A 13,617-nucleotide genomic window follows, 5' to 3' on the forward strand; every position below is an offset into this window, starting at 1 on the left:
TCATCATCATCATCATCATCATCATCATCATCATCAGCGGCATCACCCTCCATACCTTTCCCTCCACAACAAAGGACAAAGGGCGTGCGGCGTTCCACAACAGCCCGGCACTGTACGCACTTTTTCATGAGGCCGGCACAGTCTGTACGGAGGAAGGGAACACACAGACAGAATGAAAGGTCAGTATGGCCCACTAGAACGCATCAAAGGTTCTGGAGAATTGTTGCGTTCTTGCAGTGAGGCAGGGTCTTCGGTAGGGCAAAAAAACATTTTGCAACATTTTGAAGTGGGCTACCTCCCCACTTCAAAACGGTTTCTCCGTACTGTGTACGCGCCAGGTGGCATACTGTACGAGGAAGCAACCTTAGCTGGTTTAGTGTACTTACTTTCACAAGCGCACATGTGACCGCAGGGCTCGAAGAGCACGGCAGCCTTCTTGTCAGAACATACGACACACTCCTCGATCTGTATGGAGAGACAAACATCTGATGTCAGTGGAGGGAAAGAGAAGAGAAAGTCATACCTCTAATTGGAGGATGTCTTTACACCACAAACCAATGGAAAGCATCCATTAATGTACTAAGTCATTAGTAACTTCCACAACTTCATACTTCGAGGCACCCCAACAGTTGGCCTAAATCATTCATTGACATCAAAGGGAGACTTGAGCGAAAATGTGAGTGAAAAGCATTCAGATCAGAATACCGGACACAGATTAGTCCCGTACTAAAAAGTTATTTCAATGGAAATCCACCAGTTTTCAGTCCAAGACCAGACTTAATCTGTTTCTGAGAAACCGTCCGTTAACGTTAATATTTAAACCAACGAGGCCGGGTTTGGTACAATACCTTGGTTCTGGACTGGACCTGGTCCTTGCAGATGAGACACTTCTTGACGCGGGGGGAGCAGAGAGAGCAGGTGGCGATGTGTCCGCACGGTCCGAACAGGGTGTCTCTCTTCATGTCAGAACACACCATACACTCCTCCAGGGTCTCACCGTTACTGTTCAGAGACGGGCTGCGAGAGCCCACCTGGCCACTGGAGGGGAGACACGGGGAGAGAAGAGGGCATTTGTGAGAAAGAGGAGACCGGATACAATGGAAGATAGGGGAGACAACTACTTGAAGCGCAACAACCGTGTTATAGTGTGGGTTATAAGGTCTGGGCTGGGAGCTGGGTAAAGGAGCTAGGGTTTCTTACCTGGTCTTCTCCTTGTGGCACTTGGCCAGGGCCTTACAGAGGCTAGGGTCGGGGCAGAGGTCCAGAGGGGACTGGCCCTTCTTGTTGCGGATGGTCAGGTCTGCTCCGTTAGCCGCCAGGAAGCAGGCGATGGATGCTGCACTCTTCTTCTCTGCTCCCTGGGTGCCCAGGCCCATGATCAGCTGTGGAGGACCAACACACAGGAGTCAGTAACGCTGTCTTTTTCTGTCTCCTTTATTCTTTCGGTCTTTGTCCCATTCCATCTCCGACTTACCCCCCCTCCCAGCTCCACCAGACAGAGGAGAGGAGAGCAGAGCAGACCATGTCTAATTAGAATGTGTGAACTAGCGTGTAGGGCTGTACAGGTTGAGGCTGGGTCCCTCTCCCATAGCATCACATTAGAAGATGACAGTTGAATTAGCCACCCTAATGGCTCCATCAGTACAGATGTAAGCCACTGGTTAGAAAGAGTCAGACATGTTGAGGATAAATGACTTGGGAGACGGGGGCTTTGAAATGGCCCAGCCAGCCGAGTGAGGAGCTGTCTCGGCATAGTAATGAGCCGAAACGGTGCTTGAAATCACAATGAAGCAGGCCCCCTTATGTATATCWCTCAATGGGACTTTCTTGTTTAACCCACCTAGATAGAGTCCATTGACGCGCCAGTGAGTCAAAATCCCCATCAAAATCTGTCAGTTTAAGCTAGATATGTTTTCTTTGTTGCTTTGGTTGTGTCTCAATCCACCGCATCCGCCAGTGTCGCACTTCCGCATCTGCGGTGAAAGGCRGCAGAGCTAGAGCGTTGTCTCTGTCAGACCATGAGACATCCCGAAATCAATCTTCTCACTTAAACGTCTGTAGCGTCCGAATGGTTTGGCCTACAACCTATAATGACCGCTCTATGGAAAGGGGAGACTCCCACGAACGCGATGGTGTTCTCCGTTTTGCTCTACGACCCMAGAAGTGTTACGGGACTCATCTTCAGGTAACCGGTACCGGTTTTAAAAAACGAATGAAGGTATGAAGGTTGTTTACCCAAAAAAGGCATTAAATATGTATTAAATAAATATATATATTTCATGAGTTTACAAATAAATATCTGCTAGATTTAGGACAGACACTTCAAAACCTTGTTTCTTATGATTTATTTTTGGACGGTCCTTTTTGCCATTTATGAATGTTTTACTCAAAAGGGGTCCTAAAATTCCAAATCAAATAGCTAAATGATTCATTGTTTGACCATCTTAAAACAACTCCATATGTTAGCTTAGCACCCCCCCCCTCCCTCGACGTCTTAGACTCGAAATAATTAAATAAGTAAATAAATGCTTAATCCCGTACCGTGTTTTTGGACGGTTCCCAGGGCTCCACCTTGCTGACGTCCTGCATGTCCTGCAGCTGGCGGAGCTGGGACAGCGTGTGGTGACGCAGCGCCTCGTGGAGAGGAGTGTCCCCATCCTTGTCCTGCACGTCCAGCTTGGCTTCCGCTCGCACCAGTAGCTGGAGACAGACACAGAGCGTTCCAAATGAACATGGTGCTAATTTATAATGAGCATTTATTTGTATAACAGTTCAGTACCAATTTTTCAAAACGATCATTATCCAAATGAGTATAGCATCATATCGTAGCAAGACGTCCAAGCACATGACTGTGGTCCTGCTGTGCCAGTCTGAAGCTGCACTTCCCAACCACTCCACAAGATGGCGATGTAACAGCTTTACCCAGACAGGAGCCACATTACTCCCCTCTCACGTTCCCTCTCAGAAAGCTTTCTCCTTTCTTTGGCACTACGTCAGCTTGGACCTAGCGGGCTAATTCTACTGCAGGAGATCCTCCATTTTAAATTAAACGTGGGTTACTGTCTTTGATGTTCTCAACAGCCTTTAGTGCACCGTCAGGGGGACAGATAGTGAGATAACTACAGATAGCATCTTCAATTAGTGGTAGGAGAGAGGGAGTGAGGAGAGGAGCGAGGGAGTAAGGAGAGTAGCGAGGGAGTAAGGAAAGTAGAAAAGAGGGAGGGAGGGAGGGAGTGAAGAGAGACTGACCCTGACTATCTGTGTGTGCTGTCTCTCCACAGCCAGGTGTAGGGCCGTCTGTTGGTTTACATTCTGGATGTCCAGGCTGGCACTGCCCTGAAAGGAGGAAACAGAGGGAACACACAGAGACGGGGGGAAGAGAGAGAGCTATCGTTCAAATATTCCTGTATAAACTCCCCAGTATAACATGCACACACTGGTTCTGCRGTGTACCTCCTAATGTATACTACAGTACATTGGTGCATGACTGCATGGTTTAAGCTAGGGCTGAGCAATATATTGAATTCATAGACATTGATATAAAAGGAATTGGCGACTAGTTCTCATTCTGAGAAACGTCTTCTTATCCAGGTAGGCGACTTGATTTCAACATCTAAAAGTGGACAGGCTAGCATGTTGTTCAAACAGATGGAGATGGACAGAAGGGTGTGTTCATAACAGTTCAACTGTTCTACCTTGTTAGCAAGCAAATAGATCCAAGTTGGCTAGACTTTACATAAAAAGATTAGCTGGTTACTCACTAGCACGTGGGCTTGTGCTTCAGGGATTGTTTGAGACATTTTCTATAACGCCTGCTACAAGAAGTTGGTCATTCTTAGTGGGGATGTGCATTGTACATGGTTCTGGTTAAATTTGTAACCAAAAGGGCATTTTCATAGCCAGATCAGTGGCTATTGAAAAAAGCAGGTTCAACTATTTGGATAAAATGTTAAAAAATGATGCTCTTATGGTTGTGGAAGGCTTATATTTGGCCTAGGTATAATTTTACAAGCCCAGAATTAATTTGGCTATTCCAGACTGTTTGAAATGCAGTGGGGTGTTAGTGTGTGTCCTACCTGGTGAACAAGCAGCTCGGCCACCTCTACGTGGTTGTTGAGCGCCGCCAGGTGCAGGGCGGTGTAACCGTCATCTTTCTTCTCATCTACGATCCAGGGCCGCGGCAGCTTGGCCAGCAACACACGCATGGCACTGCTCAGAGAGGGAGGAAGAGAGGGACAGAGGGATGACTGCAGGTGCATGACAACAGGAACCTAGGATGGAAGGAAGGTCATGGCGCAATCAATGAATCATTGTTGAATATGACTAGGGATGCACCACACTTGGCAGCTGAGCCCCTATCTAGTGCACTAAGTTTGACTAGACTCCTATAGTCAAGGTCAGAATCTATTTTATATGATATAACATCCCTCAATGCATCTATAGATTCTATATCTAAAAGTCCAATTGCAAGGCATCACTACACTGAGGACAGATGCAGAGAGAGAATGGTTCTGAAACAGCACATTTATTCTGACACGTAAATGACTCGCATACTAAATAAACCAAGGGATGGGCTGGGCTAGTAGCATAACCGGGAGTAGTAGGTAAATGATACAAGTGTTGAGTGTAGTTTAAGAAACCCAGTTAAAAGAAGCAGCACAAAAGCCCCCGTTATGTAGAGACAAACTGGTAATAACACCACAGATTGCTGCATTCAGTCAGCTCTCATGAACTGTGTGATATTGTTTAAACAGGGTTGTTGAAGAGTGCTGTGTTGCGAGGCAGCAGCGACTGGTTGTGTTCCTGTTTGAAGGTCATTTGGAGGCTACATGCCTTATAGAGAGATGGCTGCTGCATAGGAAACTGCATGGTATGAGAAGAACGCAAGGAGTACAGTGTCTGACTCTGGACTGGAATAAAACCAATTGACAATCTGCACAGCACTTGCAAAGGACAGCTGACTGACTATGATGCCACACCAAAATGGGAGAGAGAGCATGGGAGAGAGAACATGGGAGAGAGAAAAATTATCATGTAAACTACCTCCTATAGTACATGGGCAGACCGTATTTGAACGTGGGAGGAGGAGAAAGAGGGGTAGAGGTGTAAATGGCGAGAGAGTGAGAAAGAAAAAGAGAGAAAGAGAGAAAAAAAGAGCAAGAGAAGAAAAGAAAAAAAGAACGAGAGAAAAAAAGAGCGAGAGAGCAGAAAAGAGAAAGAGCGAGAGAGAGAAAAAGAGAGCGAGAGAGCGCAAGAGAAAGAGGTAGAAAGAGAGAGCGGTGGAAGGAGAGAGAGGGGGATAGGAGGAGGAGGAAAACATTCATACAACAACCTCCCTGCTGAGCAGACTTGGTCTTCCATCCTGTCCCATCATGGCAACTTCCNGGTGAGAGAATATATTGTTTAAACAGGGTTGTTTAAGAGGGGTGCGTTGCGAGGCAGCAGCGAGTGGTTATGCTCCTGTTTGAAGGTCATTTGGAGGTTACATGCCTTATAGAGAGATGGCTGCTGCATGGGGAAACGACATGACACGAAGGCAAGTAGTAGTGTGTCTGGACTGGAATAAGGCCTATTGACAATCTGCAGAGCACTTGGAAAAGAGAGCCAACTATGCAATGACGCCACACCAAAACAGAAACGGSATAGAACATTGGACTGGAGAGAGCAACATTACAATGGAAAACTGGCCTATATGGGCAGACCCTATTTGAACATGGGAGAGAGGCGGAGCGGTAGAAGGACCGAGACAGGCATGCGACAAACCCCCTGCTGAGCAGACTGGGTCTTCCATCAAACCTCCTCAGCTAGCCAACACACATCCAATTATCTCTCTATCCATCTCTCCATCCCCTCTTGCCCTGCCCTGCCCAGCGTAAGCAGCCTGGGCTAGAAGTGACCAGCCCACAGACCAGTCAAGTAGCTCTCATCCCATCACACACTGCATGCAGTGAGGCAATATCGTAACCTCCCTAAYACAGTCAACCAGGCCAATAGTCAAAGACTAAACCTGGCTATGTCTACTGACTTTGTTGGGAAACTTTTCACAACGGCGTAGGTTGCATCTTTGAAACTGCGACAAAAAAACAAAAAACAACAGCCAAGTACAAAAGGGTTTTGACATGGCTGAAAAGTTCTGGTAAGGCATGTACTAGAGAACCAGCGGAGGAAGGAAGAGGGAGCGCAGTAGTTGCTAGGTAGATATGTCCTTATACACATGTAGTAGTGAAACAAAAAGAACGATAGAGCAAGAAAGAAAGTAGAGACGCAGGCACACGCTGGGAGTAGAGTAGGCTTTGGGACTCGGAGCTCTCTGGAGTACCGGTTAGCTGCAGGGTGGATTCTGCTAAACCCACACTCTCTCTCTCTCTTTAGAGTAATAAATAGCATCAGCATAGTAACCCTCCAAGCTGCAGCAGAAGTTCAGTATATATCTGTACAGAGCAGAGCTGGCTGCTGTATTACTGCAGTGCTGCAGAATACCCTGATCCCCAGTCTCTCTCTCTCTCYGTCTCCGCACAGCGTCTGTCTTAAGCACACCTGCATTGCTTGCAGCCATCTTAAAATGCTTAATGCAGGAGAGCGTGGCTTAAACGTGTTGCCAACCAGCCGCAGCTCTACTGCTACCAATTTTCTAAACAGTCAAGACGTGTCACTGCGAAATAGTGCAGTAGTTCGTAAGATATAAGATAATGACCACGTGGGACACTTTCAAGAAATTTCCCTCAAGAATATTTAAACAACTGTATAAACGAATAAATATTTGACAGCTGTATTCTTCTTCTCTATTCTACAGGACTAAAACACTTGAGTTGAGAGAGAAGATAATGTTGTCATCCCAAGAACTCTCTACAGCGTGACATTGAGAGTCAACCTTTCTGAATTGCACTCTCCGTGACTACTAGAGTTTATGAGACCCACAGGCAACCATCCAATGCAAAAGCTTGTGTTCTCTGGTCCTTGCTATCTGGTATCCTTGGGATGTCCCTACCCAATTGAAGATGAAAGGTAAAATGGTTAACGATGCAATATGTAACCTTTTGGGCGACCCAACMAAATTCACATAGAAATGTGAGTTATAGATCTGTCATTCTCATTGGTCTCTCTCAATACCAAAAAAAATCTGGTCTCTACTTGTTCTATGCGTGCACTGTTTCTCCCCAACTCAAATTGTGTTTTTGCGTCTTTTACTTGTCAAGTCTTGAATATACCTGCCCTTCGATCACGCACCAACCAAGAATAAAATTAACTATAATCTATCGTTACAATTAGCGATATACCAAGATATTCACTGCGCAGCGATGCAGAGACAAGAGAGACAAATGAGACCTACCTCCTACACACTCACTAACCAGTGTTTGTATGCCAAGACAACTCTATCAGGAAATTAGCACGCCCATACACTCCTAATCGAGATACCTCTTCTACCAGTCCCATATGCGCAGCCTGACACATAGGTCGCTAGCCGCTAACTATCACCTATACACCGCTACACCGCTAAAAAACTATCCTCCATCTTAACCCTTCAGCATCTACATCACTGAGACACACAGAACTAATAGGAACCTCTCCGCATAACCTTATCTGCGACGCTCCACTCTGACTCCCCCACCGGCGCAAGTCAGATAACAGCCTCATTGCAAAATAGCCTATTTGACTTGTGTCTGTGAAAACTAGTGACAACCGGAAAATGAACGACGCAATTATTCAAAAACCTGGAGCTCATTGTTGGAACACATATTTTAGGTTGTGTTCCGGCAAATGCGCATGTAAAATGGAACAGAAAAAGCAAAATCGAACATGCGGTCCTTCAAACCGAGCGTCAGTCAGACCTACAGACGTTTTCGTGAGAAGACAGATTTTCGTAATGTCTCATGGTCTCACAAACACCGCTGTAGCTCGGCCACCTTTCAACGCATGATGCGGAAGGCCGACAGAGGCAGATAGGGTGGATTGAGAGTAACAAAAAAAAAACATCACTGGCTTAAATTAACAGATTTTGATGGCCATTTTTTTATGTTAATTAGATTGAAGATTTAAGGATTAAGAGTTAAGGATTAAGGTAAATTTAAGGTTACAGTAAGGATAAGGGTTAAGCTTAGGGTTTAGGGTAGGGACATCCCAAGGATCCCTAATAGCACTAACCTTAGTTCTCCCCTCTCAGGATTGGTCRAAAAATCTCCTCAACAGACAATTTAACCAATGACAGCCCACCTTGCCTCCCCAGTCCCAGGTCCCCCACCAAAGTGACTAGGGCCTGGCAGCAGACTGGTGGCCTCTGGTGTTTGCTAGGTGGTACTGCGGCACTGTGCTGCACTAGTCAATTAGTGCTGGTTGGGGTGGAGAGAGACAGAAAGGAGAGTCTCTCCAGTAAAGAAGAAGCTTGACCATAGAGATGGATAGAAGTCGCACTTGCACACTGCATGGACAGCGCCATCGAGGACTTTTACATTAGCTATCATGGCAAAGATAGGTACTCTCTCTTTCCAGCTCTATGAGGCTGAATAGATTTACAGGCTCCCTGCCACGCTGGGTGAAATGGGCAGACATTAATATTAATGCACCTGCCACGCTGCCTGGCTGGCATTGCTGCAATGCAGTTAGCTATTTGCCGAAGAGACAAGATTTTTTTTTTTTAAAGGGGAGGATGGATGAAGAAATAACATACTAAATATCTCAAACTAAAAGCATAATTTTTGGGACAAATCACTCGCTCAACCTCGTTTAGATCTATTACTAAATGTTAGCATTGAGCAAGATAAGGAGACTAAACTGCTGGGTGTGACCCTAGATAGCAAGCTTTCATGGTCAAAACAGACTCAAATGGTTGCTAAATGGGAAGAGGTCTGTCCATGATAGGGCGTTGGTCTGCCTTCTTCACATCAACGCACAGAATTAAATAGAGCGATGACTACATGTAACTTATCCACCCCAGGTAACTCAAGCCAGCATTAAATCCCGTTTCAAAAAACAGATAAAGTTTGACATTTTTGCAAATGTATATATTTTTAAAAATACAACATTTACGTAAGTATTCAGACCATTTACTCAGTACTTTGTTGAAGCACTTTTGCCAGTTTTACAGCCTCGAGTCATCTTGGCTATGACGCTACAAGCTTGTCACACATGTATTTGGGGAGTTTCTCCCATTCTTTTCTGCAGATCCTCTCAAGCTCTGTCAGGTTGGATGGGGAGCGCCGCTGAACAGCTATTTTCAGGTCTCTCCAGAGATTTTCGAGCTTGACTGGGCCACAAGGACATTCAGAGACCTGTCCTGAAGCCACTCCTGTGTTGTCTTGGCTGTGTGCTCAGGGTCGTTGTCCTGTTGGAAGGTGAACCTTCGCCACAGTCTGAAGTCCTGAACGCTCTGGAGCAGGTTTTCATCAAGGATCTCTCTGYACTTTGCTCTGTTCATCTTTCCCTCGATCCGCCGCTAAAAAACCTACCCACAGTTTGCTGCTGCCACCACCATGCTTCACCGTAGGGATGGTGCCAGGTTTCCTCCAGATGTGATGCTTGGCATTCAGGCCAAAGAGTTCAGTCTAGGTTTCATCAGACCAGAGAATCGTGTTTCTCATGTTCAGAGAGTCTTTAGGTGCCTTTTGGCAAACTCCAAGCGGGCTGTCATGTGCCTTTTTACTGGGGAGTGTCTTCCGTCTGGCCACTCTACCATAAAGGCCTGATTGGTGGAGTGCTGCAGAGATGGTTGTACTCCAGGAAGGTTCTCCCATCTTCACAGAGGAATTCTGGAGTTCTGTCAGAGTGACCATCAAGTTCTCCCCTGATTGCTCAGTTATGCCGGGCAGCCAGCTCCATGAAGTCTTGGTGGTTCCAAACTTCTCCCATTTAAGAATGATGGARGCCACTGTGTTCTTGGGGACCTTCAATGCTGCAAACATGTTTTGGTACGCTTCCCCAGATCTGTGCCTCGACACAATCCTGTTTCTGAGCTGTACGGACAATTCCTTTGACCTCATGGTTTTGCTCTGACATGCACTGTCAACTTTGGAACCTAAAATAGACAGGTTTTAATACATTTTAGAATAAGGCTGTAACGTAACAAAACRTTGAAAAAGTCATGGGGTCTGAATACTTTCCGAATGCACTGTTTMTCTTGTATTGTAATTTGCACTGTACTATGTATTAGACATATATATTCTTTGCATGTACTGATATGTAGGCCGTGTGTATTTCAGTCCTTTATTCATCATTTTCTGTACTATGTATTATGTCATGTTTYATGTGGACCCCAGGAAGAGTAGATGATGCTTCTGCAGTGGCTAATGTGGATCCTAATAAATACCAAATACTTCATGTTTTATCTTGGAGGTGTGTGAGTGTGTTTTCACTGTGAGAAAGGGGGTATGTGGGAAAGAGGGGGAGATAGAGGGAGAGAGCACATTGGAGATGGGAGGCAGAGGCTGTGAACCTCTAGTAGTAGCAGGGCATATAGACTTGGCCAGGGCGTTAACACCAAGGAGGCTTGGAGAAAGATTCTGGAGCATGTGAGGGAGGGAGGGAGAGAGGCCAAGTGTTAAAGGATGATGGAGACTCGAGCTGGAGAAATAAAAAGGCAAGCTCCTTTTGTTAGGATCTGTGTTAAAGCTTGCAGGCAGCAAGAGAGAAAGTGCCTCAATGCAGAAGGGCACAGCGGAGAAAGGAGAACAGGGGGGAGAGAGAGAGAGAGATGGATAGAGGGAGAAAGGGACCAATACAGATGGGGAGAGAGAGAGGGATAGAGAAAGAGACGGAGGAAGAGAGAGCAGAAGTGAAGGCGTGATGGAACTGGGTCATGCTGCGGGAGATCTCAGAAGTCCCTCAGGAGCACTCTACCAGGGCCTGTTGTCTTGGGCTGCAATTTGTCATTGACTAGGAGCCTGTATAGCGAGGGTGTGTGTGTGCATGKGTGGGTGGGAATGGTCGACAGGGTCATTCTGCTACCCTGTCCTAGCTGACAGCCAGCTGTGTGGTGGTCAGTACCTGGTACCCACAATGCAACAGGAGGTGARGGAGAAAATAACTAATAGGACAGAGCTAAATAAGAACAGTGTGTTCCATAATATGTTTAGCTGAAAAATAACCAAAAAATCCAACCTTAATATATTTGGTGTTGTCAATATTTTGGAAAGTTAACAGATAATGCGCTGTTTTCATCACGCAGGTATTTCATTKCATAAATATGGCTAGATGGAAACCTGTCTACTGCCAACTCCTTAAGGAATTTCATGCCAAACAAATTGAAACAGACTGGCATTCAGGCTACCATCCTCTAGCCGGTGCCCTCTCTCTGGTGTGAGTCTGGGGAGTGACAGTCTTCAGTGAGAGCTAGGCTAGATGATGTAAATATATGATGTAGCCTAAATAAGTAAATAGAGCCCCACAGGTTGGTCTTGGCTATCAAAAGGGGGATGGATGCCCACTGACCCAGTCCCACCGTTGAGATAGTCTCTCTCAATGTAGACTGAAAGGCTAAATAAACCAGTGCAGGCCAAAGCAGCACATCACAGAGGAACCAGGCTCCAGCTCCATAGAAAAGCCTTTGATTAGGCTGSCGTGGCTGGAATAATTCTCCCAGCAAAGTGACCTTCGCTGTCTACCTGTCATAGGCCCTGCGTGTGTGTGCTTATGTTAACCACTATTTATTTGCATAAAACGGGATGGGAAGAAAGTTAATTGACTTGTGCATTTCTATGTTTTGGAATGGCTTGAATTGCTAAGCAATATAATGAATTTTGTGGTGACCAATAAAAAATAACTGGTGCATTTTTTAAAGCAACCGACCCAGAGATGGTTCAGAGATGGTTTTGTCCATCTCTGAAGTAGGCAATGATAATGCTTCGTTTTTAAAAATTATCCTTAAATCACTTTGCATTGTGGAACATTCTGATTCATAGCGATTTAAGAAAACAGAGGTAGACAGTGAGGGGGACCTGAATGGCACATTAATGTCCCATTGGTTCTATATGACCCAATTATTTCCCCACAATGCTCCTCTGCCCCTTGGACTTCATTCCCTTCAGCACCTTAAAAAAGCCTCACTCATCTCTGCACCAGCCATAACACACGTCATGCCATAATACTCATRATCTACGTCCTGCCATAATACTCAATCTACATCCTGCCATAATACACGTCATGCCATAATACTCAATCTACGTCCTGCCATAATACACGTCATACCATAATACTCATAATCTACGTCCTGCCATAATACTCACAATACACATCCTTCCATAATACTCACAATACACGTCCTGCCACAATACACACCCTGTCATAATATCATATTCTACGTCTGCCATAAACTCACAATACACATCATGCCATATACTCATCACTCATGCCTAATACACCCTGCCATAATACACGTCATGCATAATACACGTCTGCACATACCACCTCTGCCATAATACTCATAATCTCGTTCTGCCATAATACTCAATCTACGTCTGCATATACTCATTAACGTCTGCCATAATTCAATCTACGTCCTGCCCATATACCATAATCTACGTCCTGTATACCTATCATAATACTCATTATCTACGTCCTGCATCAATACTCATAATCTCACGTCCTGCACAATACACGTTCATACCATAATTACTCTCGCAATTACAACACCTGCATAATACTCATAATCTAGTCCCTGCGATAATATGTCTCTACGTCTGCATAATGACTTAACTCATCAGGACAATATCCGTCTACTACCAGTCTTAGCGCGCGTAAGGAGTAACATCACATTAGATATAGATAAGATAGACTCTGCTCTTCAATTATATAGAGAGACTTACTTAGTTAACAGGTATTCATTCGAATACGCTGCCAACATTCATTATCAAGAGAGCAACTGCTAAACACTCACAAAAAAATCTCCAGGTCGACCAACAGCCATTAATCGAATCAGGAATCTGACATTACCACAGGGTGTAAGAATATAGCATAGACTGCATAGAAAAAAAGCTTAGCACTGGGTGATTCTTTAATTCTATATATACTGAGTCAATTCTACCACCAATACACAAAAACACTCGCTTATACTAACCTCTACCATCTTAGCGGGTCCGGCTGCCAGAATTCGAAACACGGCGTCCTGGCACAAATAATCATCGTCTGAACACACCCCCCCCCAACCCACAATATAAGATATGCAACAAATATAAAATACAAGCCCCGATCCCACGCCATATACCAAAAAAACAAGATACGGACCCCTCCAATTAAAAATAAACAAAGATAGAATATAAAAAAGTCCTGGACCTAATACCATGCTTAGCGGGGAATGGATCAAAAAATTAAAGGGGATACAGGGTGTGTGTACGTAGATCAAATCAATTTTGTCAATACACAGCGTTTAAGCAGATGTATGTCAGGGGCGTAGCGAATGCAGTATCAACAGTAACTATTCTACAATTTCACAACAATACACACCAAATCTAAAGAAAAGGAATTTAAGAAATTATAATATTTGGGGCTAGCAATGACAAACAACAACTTCCAAGTCAATGGATTGACAAATAGCTGGTAAAACTATTAAAGACATCCTTTCACTACTCCGACCTGCCTGTGAGGAGCTGGCAATTTCTTTCACTACTCGACTGCCTAAGTGAACAGCTG

General features: G+C 45.0%; 1 protein-coding gene across 1 annotated transcript in view; it reads right to left on the bottom strand.

Annotated features, from left to right (window-relative positions):
* Positions 1 to 13,617, bottom strand: part of LOC111979775 (MIB E3 ubiquitin protein ligase 1) — a 96,415-nt gene that overhangs the window by 13,618 nt on the left and 69,180 nt on the right. The window contains exons 13-19 of the mRNA XM_070449116.1: positions 4,077 to 4,209; positions 3,250 to 3,336; positions 2,542 to 2,700; positions 1,201 to 1,382; positions 849 to 1,038; positions 387 to 465; positions 3 to 142 (exon numbers count right to left, since the gene is read on the bottom strand). Coding sequence (XP_070305217.1) covers positions 3 to 142; positions 387 to 465; positions 849 to 1,038; positions 1,201 to 1,382; positions 2,542 to 2,700; positions 3,250 to 3,336; positions 4,077 to 4,209 — 970 coding nt within the window. The remainder of the gene's footprint in view (positions 1 to 2; positions 143 to 386; positions 466 to 848; positions 1,039 to 1,200; positions 1,383 to 2,541; positions 2,701 to 3,249; positions 3,337 to 4,076; positions 4,210 to 13,617) is intronic.

Source organism: Salvelinus sp. IW2-2015, linkage group LG19, assembly GCF_002910315.2.
Source record: "Salvelinus sp. IW2-2015 linkage group LG19, ASM291031v2, whole genome shotgun sequence".
NCBI lineage: Eukaryota > Metazoa > Chordata > Actinopteri > Salmoniformes > Salmonidae > Salvelinus > Salvelinus sp. IW2-2015.